Here is a 21,668-nt window from a genome sequence, read left to right on the forward strand (position 1 = left end):
CAAGCTTTTTAAAATATTATCTCCTACATCTGACACCATTCGCACTGCAATTACAAACTTGTTTACCTGCTTCAGCAATTATGTGGTCTGCCCTTCCCAATTGAATTTGTTATCAAGTTGCAGTCCCAGAAATTTAACACTGCCTAATTTCTCAAGTTTGTACTTCAATTTGCTCGAATTATTCTGCAGTAGCCACCAGAAAGATCGCAGGAGGCGCACATCGGCACGTTGCGTCATGGACAGTAGTTGCCGCAAGTAAAGTCCTGTCCACCAGAGGGCACGCAAGAATTCGGCCGTGCAATCTGTCGGTGGAACAACAACAACTCAGGCAGCACGGGCTGTGCCCAGTCAGTTCACATCGGCCATGCCTAGCAGTCAGTTCCCGGTATACACTATGTGAAGTGCGACGGAAAACGTGAATCGTGTTACTACACAACTGGTGACAAGTAGGGTCGTTCTTTCGTGTGTTGCGTTGTCGTTCCAGTTTCACAGCTTATCCACAGCATGGAGGATTTAGTGCGGGTTTTGGTTGAGCAGCAGACGGAGCTCATGGCAACCATGAAACAAGTGCTTCCGGCGTTGCTCTCCATGTAGTCTGCTCCACCGCCGTTCCCTCCTCCCTTTCCCCTGTATGACAAGACAGCGGAGGATTGGGACACATATGAACATCGCCTTCGGCAGCATTTCCAGGTGTTTCATGTTTCTGATGTGGAGGTATGTCATGCTCTTTTCTTGTCTTGGATATCTCCCTCGCTGTATCAAGTTTTGTGGTAGCTAGTGCCGTTGCAGGAACCCTCGTCCTTGTCTTTTGATGCATTGTGTTCATTGATGTCTTCATATTATCGCCATCACACCCATGTTGTGGTGGCTAGGGTCAAGTTCTATCAATGCAAGAAACAGCCCCATCAGTCTTACTGGGCCTGGGCCGCTTCCCTGCACGGTCTTAGTGGCAAGTGTCATTTTGTCATGGAGCAGTCGCGAGAGTCGTATGCCCACGTTATGGTATGCAACGTCATTGTTCGTTCGGCCCCTGATAGGGAGGTCCAGCAACAGGCCCTGCAGTTAGAAGACCCTTCCCTTGAGGAAGTCCTGTCCATTGCTCAATCGTATCAAGTCTCTCACGCCGCAGGTCAACAGTCGGAAGTGTGGTGCGACGTCGCGGCGGTGCAGGGCGGCGCGGCCGCATCCACTGTGTCCGGGGTGGACGAATTGTGAGCGGTACAATCTGGCCGTTATGGCCACTCCTGCATGGCATGTAAACAGAGTTCTGGCCGCCGGCCCCTGTTACCATCCTGTATGTCGTGCGATATATATCATGATCGGTCAGGGTGCCCCCTGTGTTGGGCTGTTTGTCGCAAATGTAATAAAAAAAGGACACATTGCTAAAGTTTGCCGCTCAGCCTCAAAAGAATCGAAGGAAGCAGGTACAGAGGACATGGACGTTGACATTCAGGAAGTTTCATCAGGCCAGGCTCCCGACGCATCGGCACACAAACTCTTTATCAAGGTGTCGGTTCGGTCGCGCCAATTACAACTGCAAGTCGATACGGGCGCGGCAGTTTCCTTGTTGAATGCACAAACTTACTCCGACCTTGGGTCGCTCCCATTGGCGCCAGTTTACCAGCGTCTATGCGGTTATGGTAAACAGTTCATTTCCCTACTGGGTCAATTCACTACCAAAGTTACCTACAAATCAGTCGCTCAGCCTCTTACTTTTATTGTTGTCAGTGATGAGAGCTCCGCTAACCTTTTTGGATTGGATGCCTTTCAAGCTTTCGGTTTTTCTATCACAGACACCATACAGTTGGTCTCCGAAGACATTCCCTATCAATCATTGGAATCTTTGATCTCTGACTTTAAGGATATCTTTGGGGAGGGCCATGGGTGTGTTTCAGACTTTGAAGCTCACTTAACGTTGAAGGCGTCGGCTCGCCCACGTTTTCTAAGCGCTAGACCGGCTGACAGTCCTTGGAGTCTTTCTTCCCATTTCTTCTAGTGAGTGGGCTTTGCCCCTCGTTATTGTCAGGAAACCCTCGGGAAAATTACATCTTTGTGGCGATTTCAAGGCCACCACTAATTCCCAATTGGTGGTGGACACCTATCCCTTGCCTCGTTCTGATGAATTGTTCTCCACCGTTGTGGGAGGCCAATATTTTTTGAAAATCGATCTTTCCGAGGCTTGTCATCAGATACCACTTGATGAGGACTCCAAACGGCTGGCAGTAGTCAACACCCCGTTTGGCCTTTACCAATACCAGCAGTTGGCCTTTGGAATATCCAGTACCCTGGCGATATTTCAGCATTATCTTGAGCATGTCACGTCAACAATCCCTCATTGTATTAATTACCCGGATGACATAATTGTCACAGGCCGCAGCATGAAGGAACACTTGCACAACCTTCGAACCCTCTTTCTCAAATTCAGGTCTGTGGGCTTGCGTTGCAACATGCGTAAGTCGAACTTCTTCCAACCGTCCATTGACTATGTGGGCGACACCATCTCTCGGCATAGCGTCCAGCCGCTAGGAAGTTTGGTCCAAGGTATTGTTGTCCTTCCATGGCCCGCTTCGCTGAAGGAGTTACCAGCTTTTTTAGGCAAGATTGCCTATTACCACTGGTTCATTCCCAGGGCTTCCACCATAGCCCACCCCCTGTACTGCCTTCTGCGCAAGGGTGTTCCTTTTGATTGGTCGCCTGCATGCGAGCGAGCATTCACCGCGTTGAGGGCCTCCTCACGTCAGCGCCTTTTTTGGCTACTTTTGACCCCAATAAGCCATTGGTCCTGGCTACAGATGCTTTGCAGTATGGGGTGGGGGTGATCCTGGCCCATTGCAATGCGGATGGCTCCGTGCTGCCACTGGCGTTTGCGTCTAAAATTCTTACTCCCGCGCAGGCCCATTATTCCCAGATGGAAACAGAGGCTTTGGCCATTGTCTATGCTGTTACCAAGTTTCGCCCTTTCTTGTATGGCACGAAGTTTCAGTTAATCACTGACCATAAGCCATTAATATCGTTATTTGGCCCCACCTCTCAGATTCCGGATAGGGCGGCCCACAGACTGCAGCGCTGGGCCTTGTTCCTCTCTAAGAACCATTATGACAGTCATTTTCACCCTACCAGACAGCATGCCAATGCCGACGCTCTTTCCTGTCTTCCAGTGGGCCCGGATCCTAAGTTCGATCGGGAGGAGATTATGGGTTTTCATTTGGATGAGGCGTCCTGCCAAGTGGTTGATGGCTTCCCGATCACTAGTTCTAGAGTCGTCAGGGAAATGGCAGCTGACCTGGTTCTCCGGCAAGTAGTTTGCCTCGTTCAGCAGGGGTGGTCGTCCGGACCTCCAGGCCGGGCCTCGGACCCTCTTCGTAATTATTTTTTTCTACAGGACCGCCTCTCAGTCTTGGAAGGAGTTCTCCTTCTGGCTGCCAATGATACAGCTCCTCACGTGGTTGTACCTGCAAGTTTGCGAAGGGAGGTCCTCGCGTTATTACATGAGGGGCACTGGGGTGTTTCCCGTACTAAAACCTGGGCTCGCAGACATATGTACTGGCCTGGTATTGACAGAGAAATTGAACACTTGGTGGCCGCCTGTTATCAGTGTGCGAGCCAACAGGTGTCTCCCAGGACAGTGTTCTCTTCATGGCTGCCTGCAACCCAGGCATGGGAACGTGTTCACATAGATTTTGCGGGCCCGTTTCTCAATGGCTTTTAGCTCATTGTCATTGATGCTTATTCCCGATTCCCATATGTGGTTCACTGCTCCTCAACCACTTCAGAAGTTGCAATCCAGGCACTAGCAAAAATCTTTTTTGTGGAAGGTCTGCCAGTCACCCTGGTATCAGAGAATGGAGCTCAGTTTCTTTCACAGACATTCCAGGATTTTTGTAGGCGCTTTGGTATTTGGCACGCTTGCTCTCCCCCCTTTCATCCACAATCGAATGGGGCTGCCGAGCACATTGTGCACATATTTAAGATGCAGATGAAAAAGTATGTTCACGAATTTCCTGCAGAGGAGGCATTGATGTTTTTCCTGACGGCATACCGGACCATACCAATGGGAGAACGCAGCCCCGCAGAGCTCCTCCACAGGCGCCAACCTAGGACTCTGCTGCACCTCCTCCGGCCTGGTCCTCACCAGTCTTTGCACAACGGGGTACCCGACTTTCCACCGGGTGTGTCGGTCTGGGCGTGTGGGTTTGGTCACAATCCACATTGGGTACCGGTGGTGGTCCTGCGCTGCAATGGCCACTGGCTCTATACCTTGCAGGTGGGGGACTGGGAGGTACGTCGTCATCAAAAATCAGCTACGTCCACGTTTGGGCACCCACCCTCGGACCCCTCGGGTGCCGGCTTCCCCATTTCTGCCACCGGTGTTGTTTTCTCAGGGAACGCTACTGCCCCTCCCACCTGTGACTGCCACACTGCGATGGTTCTCAGCCTTGGCAGCCTCCAGTAGCTCCAGCACCGGCATCGCCATCATTAGAGATGCCCTGGCGAGAGCTGACTCCCCTCGTGGGCCTGGTTTCTCAGGAGGCTGGTTCAGCTGTGGTCAACCCTTCCCCATCATCCCCACCACTGGGTCTTGCCCCTCCCGAGGTGGACCGGGATCCGGAGTTCGACGGCTTGTCGCCCGTTCTGTCCCGGGCTCCGGTGGTGGGACAACGGGGGCCTCTTCGTGTGGGTCACTTCCAACCGTATGCAAAGGTTCCGGCTCGAGGGTTGGCAGATCCCCCCAACGCCAGCTTTCCAATGGACGTGAAGGTCATCGCTGCTGCACGACGCTCCACCTTCCAACGCAGTGGATCACAGTGGCTTCACCCCCCCCCCCAAAGAAGGAAGAGTGCAGTAGCCACCAGAAAGATCGCGGGAGGCGCACATCGGCACAGCACGTCACGGACAACTTCTTGGTGTTATGTTTTTATTTACATTTAAGTTTCTCACATATAATGCCTTGTAATTGTACAAATTTTCCTACAGTAAATATAGACAGCAAAATTCTACATAATGAGCAACGACACACTCATGATAAGGTTATATAAGTTCTACTGTTTTAAACCAGTTGTTCATTTAGATGGCAAAAGAGATAAACGTTTGGAAGACAATAGATTAATCTGAGATGAAATAGAAAGTTTTCTGGGAATGAATGGACATGAGGTCAAGGAAGAAGCAACAGCACTGTGTAAGAATGTTATTAAGACTAAAATGTTAGTTACAGTTACACTTTGAAAAGATGAGAAATTAGAATGACAGGGAAAGGGAAATGCAGAGAGGTAATGCAGAAATTAGTACAGTCCACCAGGATAACTGTGTACTATTTTTTTCCAATTTTTGAAAATACTGGACACAAAATCAATCACACATCACTGCAGACATTGTAACATTTTACATCCGTTGTTACTGATTACTTGGGAAGTGATATGCTAATTATGCCCTATTAGAGTAAAATTTTAATTTCAGTACAAGCACCTGTCATTCAGGTTAACTTTAGTCTTAAGAAAACATTGTATTTTTTCTATACCTAATGCAGTGGGTAACTGTTGGCAATGCCAAAAGCAAATAATGATTACAATTTAACTTTGAAATATCAAGATATTAGTACTGACCTGGAATTGTTCAGTTAAAACCACTATTGTCAAATGCAATTTTAGAAGAATCATAAGCTCAAGAGCTTGTCAGAAGGTGGAAAGACAACTGAAATATGAATTAGAGCTCACACAGATAACAAAACTGTTTCTTTAGTACAAAATAAAGCAAATAGAATGCCAGCCATTTGAAACAGAAGTAGTAAGTGATAAAACATTATCCTGACTGATAAAAATAGATCCTAATTCACTGTAACAGTTGAAGCAAAATGGATCAGCAATACAGCAAAATAAAACTGCAAAGAAGAAGCAATCCAAGAAAGAACTACCAAGGAAATGGAATAGGAACCAATGGCAAAGACTGTTAAGGGGAGAGAGGAGGGCATAATAGAGGAAGAAACAGACAGCAATATCAGTGATTACTATTGTTTTAACACAGGATGCAGATTAGTGCCCATCATGTACACATGAAAAGCCAAGCACAAGTTTTATATTATTTGCTAGATCATATAGATGGCTAAACCCTTGAAGGAGGAAATTGTACCACTGGTAAAAGTGGAGTAGGTCACTATATGGGATGTACATTACACATTTTGCAGCGAGAATAATCACAAGTACCAGTATAGATTAAGAAGAAACAAGGGATGATGATGCTGCAGAGATTACTAAATACTGTTCTGGAAAATATGGGGAGAAGAAGAATTTCACTGCTTCATTTCAGAATGTGATAGCCTTAGAGAAAAAGCTAACTGACATGTAATAGGCCAGGGCACTAGTTAATGACAAGAGGAATACACTTTATTTTTAAAAAAGTTGATTGCTATGGAGCTGTCTTTCATATCAGAAATTTGACTGTAAATAGGGCTCATAGAGGAATGAAGAGAAGTGATGGCAGTTGCAATACTGGGTGTTATTTCTGTGCTGAAATTAGCATCTGAACAGACATTACCATGGAAGTCATGGCTGAATGGGAGGGTGTATTTCATAATCTGAGCCTTTCTTAAGAACAAATATATTTTGTGTAATGACCTAAGTTGTTTCTAGTTTTATGTTGTCCATATAAACTCTGTGATCACATCACAGTTCTATGAATGAACATTTGTACATTCTGATATGAAGGTAATGGGTACCATTTTTATCGGTTTAAAGAAGAATTGTAGATGTATTTATGAACAACTACTAGTAGAGAAAGTAACTTTCTTTTCTAAAATTGGATCCATCTGAAAGAATGACATTAATTTGATAAAGTTCAGTAAATAAGTAAAATAAATTTTCAGTCACGTTTACATGCCTGTTGATGGCTCATTGCCTTTACTACTTGGTGAGTTGTTACCTTTACTACATATGTTTGCTTTCTATCAGGAATTTATGTTACCATAAAATAAATCATGATATGTGACAACAAATTTTAGAGTTTTCGGAAGAGAATTAGCTCATCCACAAAGGATAACATTTTAAAAATTGCATTCAGGAGCTTCTTATCACTGACTAGAAGCTTATTCATCTCTGCATAAATATTGTATCCTATACCCATTTGAAGCTGCTTATTGTGTTCAAGATTTGGTCTCCCTCCCTATTTCTCTCCATTAGCAAACTGACAGTTATGTCATATTAACTGATCCCTTCCTTTAATCAAGTTGTGGCATAATTTCCTTTTTCTTCAATTCAAATCTGATTGTAACACATGTTAAGTCAATCACAAGCTATCAAGTTGCATTATTCCATGTTTTAGTACTCTTTCTTTTGGTACATTATCAGAAAAACAAGCATGTCATAATTATCAATAATGTGAATGTACAGGGTTATTACAAATGATTGAAGCGATTTCACAGCTCTACAATAATTTTATTGTTTGAGATATTTTCACAATGCTTTGCAAACACATACAAAAACTCAAAAAAGTTTTTTTAGGCATTCACAAATGTTTGATATGTGCCCCTTTAGTGATTCAGCAGACATCAAGCCGATAATCAAGTTCCTCCCACATTTGGCGCAGCATGTCCCCATCAGTGAGTTGGAAAGCATCGTTGATGCGAGCTCGCAGTTCTGGCATATTTCTTGGTAGAGGAGGTTTAAACACTGAATCTTTCACATAACCCCACAGAAAGAAATCGCATGGGGTTAAGTCGGGAGAGCGTGGAGGCCATGACATGAATTGCTGATCATGATCTCCACCACGACCGATCCATCGGTTTTCCAGTCCCCTGTTTAAGAAATGTCGAACATCATGATGGAAGTGCGGTGGAGCACCATCCTGTTGAAAGATGAAGTCAGCGCTGTCGGTCTCCAGTTGTGGCATGAGCCAATTTTCCAGCGTGTCCAGATACACGTGTCCTGTAACGTTTTTTTCGCAGAAGAAAAAGGGGCTGTAAACTTTAAACTGTGAGATTGCACAAAACACGTTAACTTTTGGTGAATTGCGAATTTGCTGCACAAATGCGTGAGGATTCTTTACTGCCCAGATTCACACATTGTGTCTGTTCACTTCACCATTAAGAAAAAATGTTGCTTCATCACTGAACGCATCCTCTTCCATGAGCTGTTGCAACCGCGCCGAAAATTCAAAGCGTTTGACTTTGTCATCGGGTGTCAGGGCTTGTAGCAATTGTAAATGGTAAGGCTTCTGCTTTAGCCTTTTCTGTAAGATTTTCCAAACCGTCGACTGTGGTACATTTAGCTCCCTGCTTGCTTTATTCGTTGACTTCCTTGGGCTACACATGAAACTTGCCCACACGCGTTCAACCGTTTCTTCGCTCACTGCAGGCTGACCCATTGATTTCCCCTTGCAGAGGCATCCAGAAGCTTTAAACTGTGCATACCATCGCCGAATGGAGTTAGCAGTTGGTGGATCTTTGTTGAACTTTGTCCTGAAGTGTCGTTGCACTGTTATGACTGACTTATGTGAGTGCATTTCAAGCACGACATACGCTTTCTCGGCTCCTGTCACCATTTTGTCTCACTGCGCTCTCAAGTGCTCTGGCGGCAGAAACCTGAAGTGCGGCTTCAGCGGAACAAAACTTTATGAGTTTTTCTACACATCTGTAGTGTGTCGTGACCATATGTCAATGAATGGAGCTACAGTGAATTTATGAAATCGTTTCAATCATTTGTAATAGCCCTGTATTTGTAAAATGATTTATCCAAGCTAATTTTTTTATGCACAATAAATTTCAAGCATCCATTGCTTTTGGAGACCTGTCATCTTTTCAAATATTGCTTACAATGGATTGAAACAGGTGCATTTCATTTTACTAATTTACAACTTGTATTTATATTAGTGTATATATGTACTGAATGCATAAATATAATAGAAAGTCATTTTTATTTTAAGGTATAGAGGCATTTGACAGCTGTGAGAGGCCATGGGTAGCATTGACACAACTGAGTGAATTTCTTCCTGAACTTAAAGGAGAAAATTTAACAAAACCAAATACTTCTGATGTAAGATTGGGGATAGTTGATGGATCTCACATCACTAAAAATGTTGAAGTACAAAGCATTCTCAAAAAATTTAACATACCAGTGATACCTCTTGAACTGAGTGCTGTGTATATAACACCAAGTGAAAGGGGCATGGCAAGTAATTGACATTTAATATTAATTACCAACATATACTTTAATTACTTAACTATTTTTCTGTAATCACCAATAACTCATATTGTACCTGTTTTACACTTATTTCCATAAGTTGTGAGGTCCTTCAGAGCAATGATCAAGAAAAGACACAGGTATTGAAAGGAGCCCTGGCAACATTGTGAGATGTGTCACAGTGATAAGTACAAGGTATACTAGAAAAACAGCCATGGGCTGTGAATGGAACTTTTTTTTGATATCCTTCCGCTTATGGTGTAGATTGTAAGGAGTGTGATGCCCTAGCATGGAAATATAGGATACACTATGGTTATTCATATTTCAGATTGGACTGTGCATTATGACTTGCAGTAATCCCTAGTGTCGTCCATGCATATTCAATCATGTCAAGTATGGGGAGCGAGTTAGCCACTCTAGATCCATTATGACTTCATTTTCCAGATACTTGTCCATGAGGTCAGCCCTGTGTTGGTGGGTATTATCATCCATCAGATGGAACCCAATTCAAAGTTTAATGTAATAAGACAGACATAATAGTGCAATGGGTTATTCCTATGGATCATTTTTATCACACTATCACAGTATCCCTGAAAAACTTGTTCAGTAATATATTTGCTTGTAGCTTGATGCTGCTTCAGATGAGATCATTAACAGGACAATATCAGTTAGTTTTCACGGTATTTGCAGGTTTTAACATCTCCCAGTTCCAGATGTAGAAAGGCAAGAATTTTTCTCCAAGCTAAATGCTGATTCATATGTGAAGAGGAGACTGTTCTGTGTTCACTTATATCCTGCCTTTTCTTGGGGTCATTCATGTTGAGTTAGACATCACATTTGCTTAGCCATATGGCACCTTTGTTTGAAGGGGAAATATCTGCAGATCACTCTTGCTAGAGTTGCACTCCAGATTTCCCTGTTGTCGTATCCAACTGACTGTTCAAATAAACGCTGAATGAAAGAACCTATGGCTATAAAAGCAACTGTTTTGTGACTAAAATTAGAAATATGATGGAGGGGCGGATTTTGTCCATATCATCAGAACAAAGGAAAGAGATGCAGATTCTGTGTAAAATAGCCAACTAATACAATGGACAAGATATTGTTTTCCAAGAAGCTAATAAATATCGTTAAAGCATATGAAATCAGCATATGAATTCCACACTCAGTGGTATTGGAATTAAAGCATAACAATTAATGTGAATCAAAGATCAGAACATGAAGGAAGGAGGGAAAAGATGAAGTAAAATGCAAGGGTTTTGTGAAGGAAGACACAATGTGAAATCATAGAGCAACTACCTTACAAAAGGTGGGGAAATGAGTGCCAAGAGGCAGTTAAAGAAATGAGAAGATGGAAGGCAGATGGAGAGAGAAGTAAATAATACACAACAGCACAAAAGGCAGTTGAACTTATATCTTATAAAGCACCAAGAATTAAGCTTTTATTGGAAAAGCAAAAGGAGTAAGAAGATCTCATGTTTAAAACTGAGCTCTTATTCCCATGCTACTTTTGAAATTTAAATATCTAGGGCTCATGTTATAGACTTATGCTATAGAAGGAACATTTGCAACCAATAATGGAGAAGACAAAAGAATTAGTTTTTGGGGTGCTGGTGGGGAAGTAGAGTACATTTGTTAGGGAAACTGCATACTAGACACTAGGGTGAACATGTTTTAGAGTACTGCTTGAGGATTGCTTATGAAGAAGGTCTGACAACAGGCAGTGAACTAGTTCAGAAACATACTACTAGGATTATAACAGGTCATATAGCTCATGCTAATGTGTAATGGGGATGCTTTGGGAAATTAGAGAAAGCTAATGTTCTCACTAAAACATGTAGAGTAAAATTAAAGAACTCAAACAATGGAAAAACCAGGTGGAATGCAACAACATTATGAGGAGGAAAGTTGCTACTCACCATAGAGTGGAGATGCTGAGTCACAGATAGGCACAGCAAAAAGATTTTTCACACTTAAAGCTTTCGGCCAATGTCCTTTGTCAACAATAGACACACATAGCACACACACTCATGCAAATGCAACTCACACACAACTGCAGTCTCAGTCTAGTTTCAGTTGCCTGAGACTGCAGTTGTGTGTGTGGGCTGCATTTGTGTGTGCGTGTGTGTGTATATGTGTCTATTCTTGACAGAGGCCATTGGCCAAAAGCTTTAAGTGTGAAAATCTTTTTGTTGTGCCAATCTGTGACTCAGCATATTTGCTACATTGCGAGTAGCAACTTTCCTTCTCATAATAAAGTTATAGAACTGTTGTTCATGTTAGGCTGTGTAACCATTCCCATTACATACCTTGCAAGCAATGAGACTAAGATAAGAGAGACCAGAGGACAAACGAAGGGAGAAAGAGAATAATTTCCCCTTCGCTTCAAGTACAAGTGTAGCATCAGTGTGGCAAACATTGATATGAAGTACCATCTTCTGCATGCTGCATAGTATCCTCTAGAATACAAATGTACATGCTAATGGCCTGGACATCACTGAATACTGATGACATTGTAACATATTAGGTCAATGACAACAAAGTTTTCTCATCAAATATGCAGTTCATACCTCTGAATAGATAATTTTGACTCAAGTATGTACCTTTTTTATAAAATTGTGGTTTATTATATCCATAATGTATGATTCTAAATCATTCAAGAATATCAATAATTGTAATAAGACTTCACCATTATTAATTTAGCACAAAAGACTTTTGTTACCATTAATATGTTGCTGCCACAATATGATTTACTTTCACGTGTTATGGTTTTTCTGTTAATTTTGTCTAATCATTACTTATTTTAAACTAACATTCCAGTTATAATGATGCCTGTAAATGATAAACATATTATGTATACTATACTCTTGATAATTTTTTTTAAATCTTTATGTTGGTACCTTTCTGGCCACAAGTTATATACATGTAACTTATTAGAATATATATAGGGCAAAATCAAAATTAAAATTTTTTACATATTTTTGCAACTTATTTATCAGTTTGGCATTGTATTAAATCTTCTGTTTTTTACAGGCTATTGCAGCAATGGTGAAACATTTGAAATGGAATCATGTGATGGTTGTGCATGGTACTGATGACTACAGTAAAAATGTTCTGCATACATTTATCAGCTTAACAACAATGAGTGATGACTTCTGCATAGTCTCTGCCCAGGAATATCACACTGCACCTCAAACAGGAAACAGTGACATTGATAGACAAACTGTTACAAAAAATCAGCAGCTTTATGGGTCTATGTTGTCTGTCCTAAAGCTGCAGCTTCCCGTAGTGGTTCTTATGAGTTTCTCCGACTATTACTCTTTTTTGAAAGATTTCCATACGTATCTACACTCTGGAAACCTGTCACATGTTATTGATAGCAAGCAAAAGAAGAATAAATTCATTTTTTCTGACCTTCTAACGCATGAAGATTTATCCTTAATAAATGAAACTTCTTTTGATGTCTACTCTGTGACATTATTACCTGATTATGTGCCAGCATTTGAGGACTACTGGGAAAATAGAAAAGCTCATGCGAAGGTAAATGTCAAAAGCAATGATTCATATTTGCAGCTATTAAGTTTAATTTCTTTCTGAAGTTATTATGTGTTTCAGAATTTGTCACAGACACGCACACAGAAGGACAGATGGCTTTTCCAGTACCTTCAGCAGATACATAATACAACAGAGGACTCACTACATATTGCATTACGAACAAGAGCTGTACTTTCTTCCAGCTACACAGTCCTTGTATTTGCTCAAGCTCTAGAACAGGCCTGGAAATCTGCATGTTTCAATAAAAATGACGACTTCTGCCCAGAAATGATGGATCTTGGAAGAAATGTGTTCTTGGAAAATTATTTTGAGCCAGTCCTAAAGAACTCTGCAGTGTTCAATCAAAGTGAAACTGAGGAAGAGCAAAGAAAGTTTCACACATTTGTGCTTGTGAAGTACCAGAATTCCTTACAGAAAAATGATTCTGTTGAGTTAACCAAGGTGATTTACAACAAGTAAATAGTCATAAACTTTATAAACATTTTTTACACTCATTTCTCTTCAGCTTTTTCAGTTTCTACTTAAGACACATATGGTTTCTAAAAATCGTATATTTCTGTAGAGAGAAAGCAACTGATTGATTGCTTAAAGTATTTTGTAATAGTCTTTCTTTTATCACTACTGTTTGCCTGAAGTAATAACATTATCATAAGTGTAGAAAAATAATATAGGCATAGAATGAGAAAAAGTTGACACTTACCTGCAAGGCACATATATATTCTGTTGATGACTGCAGCTTAACATCTGAACTTGTATACGTGATCAAATCAAACATGTACATTTGACATCCCAACCCACCTGCCACCCCAGCCAGGCAAACATCATCTACAGATTATGCATTCCAGATAGGATAGACGGCTGGCTAAAGTCAGGTTGGTAAGCTGAATGCATGGAATCATAGACAAGAAGGAGGAGGGAGAGCAGGGTAGGGGAAAAGGAATATGCAATCAGGGATCATTTCAATAAATGAGTATATATACAGGGTTATTACAAATGATTGAAGCGATTTCACAGCTCTACAATAACTTTATTATTTGAGATATTTTCACAATGCTTTGCACACACATACAAAAACTCATAAAGTTTTTTTAGGCATTCACAAATGTTCGATATGTGCCCCTTTAGTGATTCGGCAGACATCAAGCCGATAATCAAGTTCCTCCCACACTCGGCGCAGCATGTTCCCATCAATGAGTTCGAAAGCATCGTTGATGCGAGCTCGCAGTTCTGGCATGTTTCTTGGTAGAGGAGGTTTAAACACTGAATCTTTCACATAACCCCACAGAAAGAAATCGCATGGGGTTAAGTCGGGAGAGCGTGGAGGCCATGACATGAATTGCTGATCATGATCTCCACCACGACCGATCCATCAGTTTTCCAATCTCCTGTTTAAGAAATGCCAAACATCATGATGGAAGTGCGGTGGAGCACCATCCTGTTGAAAGATGAAGTCGGCACTGTCTGTCTCCAGTTGTGGCATGAGCCAATTTTCCTGCATGTCCAGATACACGTGTCCTGTAACGTTTGTTTCACAGAAGAAAAAGGGGCCGTAAACTTTAAACCGTGAGATTGCGCAAAACACGTTAACTTTTGGCGAATTGCGAATTTGCTGCACGAATGCGTGAGGATTCTCTACTGCCCAGATTCGCACATTGTGTCTGTTCACTTCACCATTAAGAAAAAATGTTGCTTTATCACTGAAAACAAGTTTCGCACTGAATGCATCCTCTTCCATGAGCTGTTGCAACCGCGCCGAAAATTCAAAGCGTTTGACTTTGTCATCGGATGTCAGGGCTTGTAGCAATTGTAAATGGTAAGGCTTCTGCTTTAGCCTTTTCTGTAAGATTTTCCAAACCGTCGGCTGTGGTACGTTTAGCTCCCTGCTTGCTTTATTCATCGACTTCAGCGGGCTACGCGTGAAACTTGCCTGCACGCGTTCAACCGTTTCTTCGCTCACTGTAGGCCGACCCGTTGATTTCCCCTTACAGAGGCATCCAGAAGCTTTAAACTGTGCATACCATCGCCAAATGGAGTTAGCAGTTGGTGGATCTTTGTTTAACTTCGTCCTGAAGTGTCGTTGCACTGTTATGACTGACTGATGTGAGTGCGTTTCAAGCACAACATACGCTTTCTCGGCTCCTGTCACCATTTTGTCTCACTGCGCTCTCGAGCGCTCTGGCGGCAGAAACCTGAAGTGCGGCTTCAGCCGAACAAAACTTTATGAGTTTTTCTAGGTATCTGTAGTGTGTTGTGACCATATGTCAATGAATGGAGCTACAATGAATTTATGAAATCGCTTCAATCATTTGTAATAGTCCTGTACAAAGACAGTGATACATTGCCCACACTTATGTTGGGAAGGAGTTGGAGAGTGAGGTGTAGAATGTGGATAAAGACTATTGAGAAAGCAATGTTAAAGCAGTAAAGGATCCATAATGATAGAAAAAACTCAAAAAGAATAGTGGGATGTGGAATTACACTAGCAATATAATTATCGTAAGGGGCAGGAATATGTGCAAAGATACTGTAGAGGAGGAACTAGAGTGACAACAAGGACTGAAATAAATGGCTGTCCTTCAGTTTTATCCAGGCACATTTACAATGTTATCAATGTTTCTGAAACAAAGAATGGATAAATGAAGGACAACTAATGTCAATTTCTATGCAAGTACTTACCGTAATCCAGGAATTATTTAGAGATTTATATATAGGACAGCTGAAGATGCCCACATTGTAAAACTGAAATTGACTGTTAAGTATGGGATTTTCTCTACAGCTGAGTAATAATACATCATGAAATCCAGAACAGTTTACTGGTGCTGTTGATCATCACCTATGAAAATTATCAAGGTATCCTTGGAAACTGGGGAAGGGGCAGTATCAGGTGTAGGACACGAATTGTTGGTTATGGAGCCTAGTACTCAAAGAGGAGCAAGGGGGCAAGGACAAAAAATATGTTTAAGAGGCATTTCCCTTCTGTGCAATTGAGAAATGCAAGTGTTAAATAGAAGAGTGCATATGACATAGGATGTGAATTAGATGTAGGGTTTAATCACATTTTGTACACCTTAAGTTCTCCCACCAACTGGTCAATCTTACTCTTGGTCACAGTGACCCTTCATTACAATGGACAGTTGGTTTGTGATCAGCACAAAAGCTGTGCAGTGCTTGCTGCAAAGTAAGCATATGACAGTCTGCTGGTCATTTCTACAAAAGTAAGAATACTGATGATGTGACAGGAAGAGAGAGAGAAAGAGAGAAAGAGAGAGAGAGAGAGAGAGAGAGAGAGTGAGAGAGATGGAGTGAGAGAGAGAGAGAGTGAGAGGGTCAAGTGAGAGAAACATTATCCTATGCAACTAGTTGGAAGCTGAGCTGCAATCAAGAACTTGCTTCTCCATACTTCTTCTATATCAGTGGGTTTCAAACTTTATGCATTCATGGCTCCCTCAACCAGAATATAAACCCAAGCTCCTTTTGCTTATGAATTCTGACTTGAAGTTTGGGTAAATTAAAATCAGTTTTAAAAAATGAACAAGAGTAACTAATTTTGGTGTCTTTCTCATACCTCATCCACCCCATCTGAAACTATTACTCATCCAAATGAGGTTACAGCATTAGAAAAGACTAGCTATATATGTGTGATGCAATTAAAATAAAATGAACAAGAGTAGTTGACATAACAATATTACGAGAAGGAAACTTGCTACTCTTCATATAGCGGAGATGCTGATCACAGATAGGCACAACAAAAAGACTCTCACAATTATAGCTTTCAATCATTAAGGTCTTCATCAACAACAGACACACATACGTACACACACACACACACACACACACTCATGCAAATGCAACTCACACACGTGACTGCAGTCTCAGGCAACTGAAACCACAGTGCAAGCAGCAGCACCAGTGCATGATGGGAATGGCGACTGGGTGGGGGTAAGGGAGAGGCTGGGGTGGGGAGTGGGAGGGAGAGTATGGTGGGGGTGACAGACAGTGAAGTACAGCAGGTTAGAGGTAGGGCAGGGGAGAGATGGGTAAGGGGGAGGAAGTAGCAGAAAAGGAGAGAAATAAAAAGACTAGGTGTGGTGGTGGAAAGACGGCTGTGTAGTGCTGGAATGGAAACAGGGAAGTGGGTGGATGGGTGACGACAGTGACTAACAAAGTTTGGGGCCAGGAGGGTTATGGGAATGTAGGATGTATTGCAGGGAATGTTCCCACCTGTGCAATTAAGAAAAGTTGGTGTTCAGAAAAGCTAAAGTTGGTGGGAAGGATCCATATGGGACAGGATGTGAAGCAGTCGTTGAAATGAAGGATACCATGTTTGGCAGCATGTTCAGTAACAGGGTGGTCCACTTGTTTCTTGGCCACAGTTAGTCGGTGGCCATTCATGCAGTCAGACAGCTTGCTGGTTGTCATTCCCACATATAATGCAGCACAGTGGTTGCAGCTTAACTTGTTTTCACAGGTAGCCCTGCCTTTGAGGGGATAGGTGATGTTAGTGACCGGACTGGAGTAGGTGGTGGTGGGAGTATGTATGGGACAGGTATTGCATCTAGGTCTGTTAAGGGGTATGATCCATGAGGTAAGGTATTGGGAGCAGGGGTTGTGTGATGATGGACGAGTATATTGTGTAGGTTCGGTGGATGGCAGAATACAGTGTGGGAGGAATGGGAAGGACAGTGGGCAGGATATATCTCATTTCAGGGCACAATGAGAGGTAATGGAGAAACCATGGCAGAGAATGTAATTTAGTTGCTCCAGTCCTGAGTGGTACTGTGTTACAAGGGGAATACTCCTCTGTGGCCGGACAGTGGGACATCGAGAGGTGGTGGGAGACTGGAAAGATAAGGCTTGGGAGATTTGGTTTTGTACAAGATTTGGAGGATAATTATGGTCTGTGAAGGCTTCAGTGAGACACTTAGTATATTTCAAGAGGGACTGCTCGTCACTGCAGATGCGATGACCATGGGTATCTAGGCTGTATGGAGGGGTGGCAGCTGTCGAAGTGGAGATATTGGTGGTGGTTAGTAGGTTTGATATGGACAGAAGTACTGATGTAGCAATCTTTGAGGTGGAGGTCAACATCTAGAAATGTGGCTTGTTGGGTTGAATAGGACTAGGTGAAGCAAATGAGGGATAAATTGTTGAGGTTCTGGAGGAATGTGGATGTGGTGTCCTCACCTTTGATCCAGATAGCAAAGATGTCATCAATGAATCTGAACCCGGTGAGGGGTTTAGGATTCTGGGTTCTTAGGAAGGATTCCTCTAGATGGCCCTTGAATAGGTTTATATAGGATGGTGTCATGGGATTGCCCACAACCATACCCCGGATTTGTTTGTAGTTAACGCCTTCAACTGAATTACATTCTCCGTCAGGATTTCGATTACCTCTCCTCATTCCTTGAAATGAGAAATGTCCTGCCCACTAGCCTTCCCACTGAGTTTAGTTAAATGATCTCCAGACACAGACTTTTATTTTTCACTAAGTCAATGTCACTATCTTCTAAAACAGAGTAAAAAGTAGGAAAAATGTAATGTGCATCTTTATCATCCAACCTTTTCTTCCTCAATAGTAGTTTGTTTCTGAAGGCTGAAATTTTGCCTGGCAGGTGCAGAATGTTCATTTCATTACTTTGAAGGGATACATTGAATCAGTTGATTTTTTTCGAATATGTCACAAAGATATGCCTGCTTTGAAACAAAGTCACTGTCTACAAATTTTGCAGAACTCATCTTGAACAAGATAAGAATAAAATTCATTGCTGAGTTCATACAGCTTTTTGAAGACTTACCCACCTGAAAGCCAGCAAGAGTTACTGATATAAATAGTGGAACTGGGCTCAACCCTCATGTCAAAAACACCTTGACTTAACATGCTAACTTTTAAAGAAGTTTATGTTTTTGATCACTGATTGAAAAACCTAATGAATGACAGGGCTCAAGCTTTTTGATGCCAGTGCTTCTTGGTGAATAAAACAGTGTGTCCAAATAGATTACAAGCCTCTGTACAGACCAGAGCTTGTAATGCAATGTAACAACCAGAGCATACTGTGACCTCCATCTGTACACACACGTAATCAGTTTTTCCAGTAAAAGAGTGTAATATTTGAAATAAGGCTGTTTCTTTTTTTCTAAGAGTTATTTTCCTGCGGAAAAGATGATGTCCATGAAATACACTGAAGAGCCAAAGGAACTGGTACACCTGCCTAATATTATGTAGGGCCCCCGCAGGCTCTAGAAGTGCCACAACACAACTTGGCATGACTCAACTAATGTCCGAAGTCATGGAGGGAATTGACATCATGAATCCTGCAGGACTGCCCATAAATCCATAAGAGTATGAGAGGGTGGAGATCTCTTCTGAACAGCACGTTGCAAGGGGTCCCAGATATGCTCCATAATGTTCATGTCTGGGGAGTTTGGTGGCCAGTGGAAGTATTTAAACTCAGAAGAGTGTTCCTGGAGCCACTCCATAGCAATTCTGGATGTATGGGATGTCTCACTATCCTGCTGGAGTTGCCCAAGTCTGTCAGAATGTGCAATTGACATGAATTGATGCAGGTAATCACATAGGATGCTTATGTACGTGTCATCTGTCAGGGTCATATCTTGACATATCAAGGGTCCCATAGCACTCCAATTGCACACGTTGTAACAATCTTTTAAATGTTACTACTTAACTTGTGTTGGCCTGTGGTTCATCGATGTTGTGGATGCTGTGAATAATGAGAACATCATGAAAATTTCAAGCTTGACAAATTATTTACTGACATCAGCTGATCGACAGAACTGACGTAAGTGCGAAACAACTGACAAAACTGAGTTACTTTACAACCTCACTGTGTTGCTTTAAATACCATTTTAACAATTGCTACCATTGTTTATTTATTACAAAACATAACTTACAATTAAAAACTATTTCATCTAAAGTAACTGCTGTTACTTTTGTACAGGTTATAAAATATAATGTCAAATAACTTGATATTTTTTATCATCATCTTGGTTTCATGTGTGAGAATTAATGTACAGTCTGATTTCAACAATTATTTTGATTTTACTTTAATTTCGTAATTAGTGACTGTATGGATTTTATTGCTAAGGCTTGTTCGAAGTATACACATCATGCTTCACCAGATTACATAAATTAAATACACACATGATTTTCTCAAATACCAGAATTTTGTAAATTTGAGTGGTGCAACTAACAAGAAGTAAATATCTGCATAATTTACAAGCAACATTAATTACAATGGATTATGTAAAAATGAATAACGAATGAAATTACATCACTGGATAATGATTGTTATTTTCATTTGAATTGTTATGAGGTTTCTGTGTTAGCAAATTTACAAATTGCAATTGTGGTAATTAGAGGTGTTAGTTATTTATGCTAACATTTCCACAGCCTCTTAATATTTGTTGCTAAACATTTATTACTTCAGTTTCATGATATAAGATTTAATTTGGCATATATACATATTTTTTGTTAATGACAACAATCTATTAACAATCATGAGAATGTACATCATTCCAGAATATTCTGTATGTATTTACAAAGAAGAATACATTTTTTGGGCAAACTGAACTGAATGACACCTATAAAAATACACATAAAAGACCTTAGGAAGGGCTGAATCATACGATAAATACACGAATGCATATAAAAAGGTTGTATCAGACAGTTCATAACAATTTTGGGGAGGCTGTTTCATTATAATGTCCCACACCATTACAGAACCCCCACCAGCTTCAACAGTCCCTTGCGACATGGATTGATGAGGTTGTCTCCGTACCCATACACTTCCACCCGCCTGATACAATTTGAAACAAGACTCCGCCGACCAGGCATCTTGTGTCCAGTCATCAACAGTCCAATGTCAGTGCTGACAGACCAAGGAAAGGCATAAAGCTTTGTGTCATGCAGTCATCAAGGGTACATGAGTGGCCTTTGGCTCTGAAAGCCCATATCAGTGATGTTTGATTGATGGTTCACGGGGTGACGTGTTGATTTCCCAGCATTGAAATATGCAGCAATCTGTGGAAGGATTGCACTTCTGTCATGAATGATTCTCTTCAGTCGTTGTTGGTCCCATTCTTGCAGGATCTTGTCCTGGTTGCAGTGATGTTGGTGATTTGATATTTTACCAGATTCCTGATATTCATGATACACTCATGAAGTGGTCGTATGGGAAAATTCTCACTTTATCGCTACCTTGGAGATGTTGGGTCCCATTGTTCATGCACCAACTGTAACACCACAGTCAAACTCACTTAAATCATGATAATCTGCCACTGTAGCAGCAGTAAGCAATCTAACAACTGCACTGTCTTGTATAGGCGCTGCCGACCTCATCACTTTATTATGCCTCTTTAAGTACCTCTGTATTTGAAAATGCTTGCCTATACCAGTTACTTTGGCACTTCATTGTATGTTGCCACATATAAACTGTATGTGACTAATTAGATGTGCATCACTGTCAAAAACAGATTCACCACTAATCTTTGAATTTTTCAACCAGCTGTGTGTGTCACCTCTACCAAGTATTCAAGGACTACTAGTATTATCTGACAAAAGCACACAGGCTAGTTGCATGGCAGCTGACTCACCTGTCATAAACAGATGCCATGTCCAGAACAACTGATGAAATGTCTTCCACTGTAGTTGCTGCCTTTGGCAGGTCAAAATTCGGGGCACTGCCACCTTTGGCAAGTCAAATGTTGGGACATTTCAAACAAAAGGTAGCACTTAGTATATGAAATGTGCAATTCTTACTAACTGTCATCAGTTCTTATTCTCACACCAAAACTAAACTACAAAAACCCCACTCGAAATTTAACATATTTAAAACTTAACAGTATTTACCTTATACATTGTTGAAAAGCAATGGGCTGGGGCTGGAGCTTATAGATTCATAATTGTCATCACTACACTCACTTCCACTG

At 41.5% G+C, this 21,668-nt stretch overlaps 1 protein-coding gene across 1 annotated transcript; it reads left to right on the forward strand.

Moving 5' to 3' along the window:
* Positions 1 to 12,445: 12,445 nt before the first annotated feature.
* Positions 12,446 to 13,181, forward strand: LOC124616312. The gene is made up of 2 exons (XM_047144618.1): positions 12,446 to 12,707; positions 12,783 to 13,181. Exons 1-2 carry the CDS (start codon positions 12,465 to 12,467, stop codon positions 13,179 to 13,181), a joined length of 642 nt encoding a protein of 213 aa, XP_047000574.1. The 5' UTR covers positions 12,446 to 12,464.
* The last annotated feature ends 8,487 nt before the right edge of the window (positions 13,182 to 21,668 follow it).

The sequence above is a fragment of the Schistocerca americana genome, chromosome 5, assembly GCF_021461395.2.
Source record: "Schistocerca americana isolate TAMUIC-IGC-003095 chromosome 5, iqSchAmer2.1, whole genome shotgun sequence".
Taxonomy (NCBI): domain Eukaryota; kingdom Metazoa; phylum Arthropoda; class Insecta; order Orthoptera; family Acrididae; genus Schistocerca; species Schistocerca americana.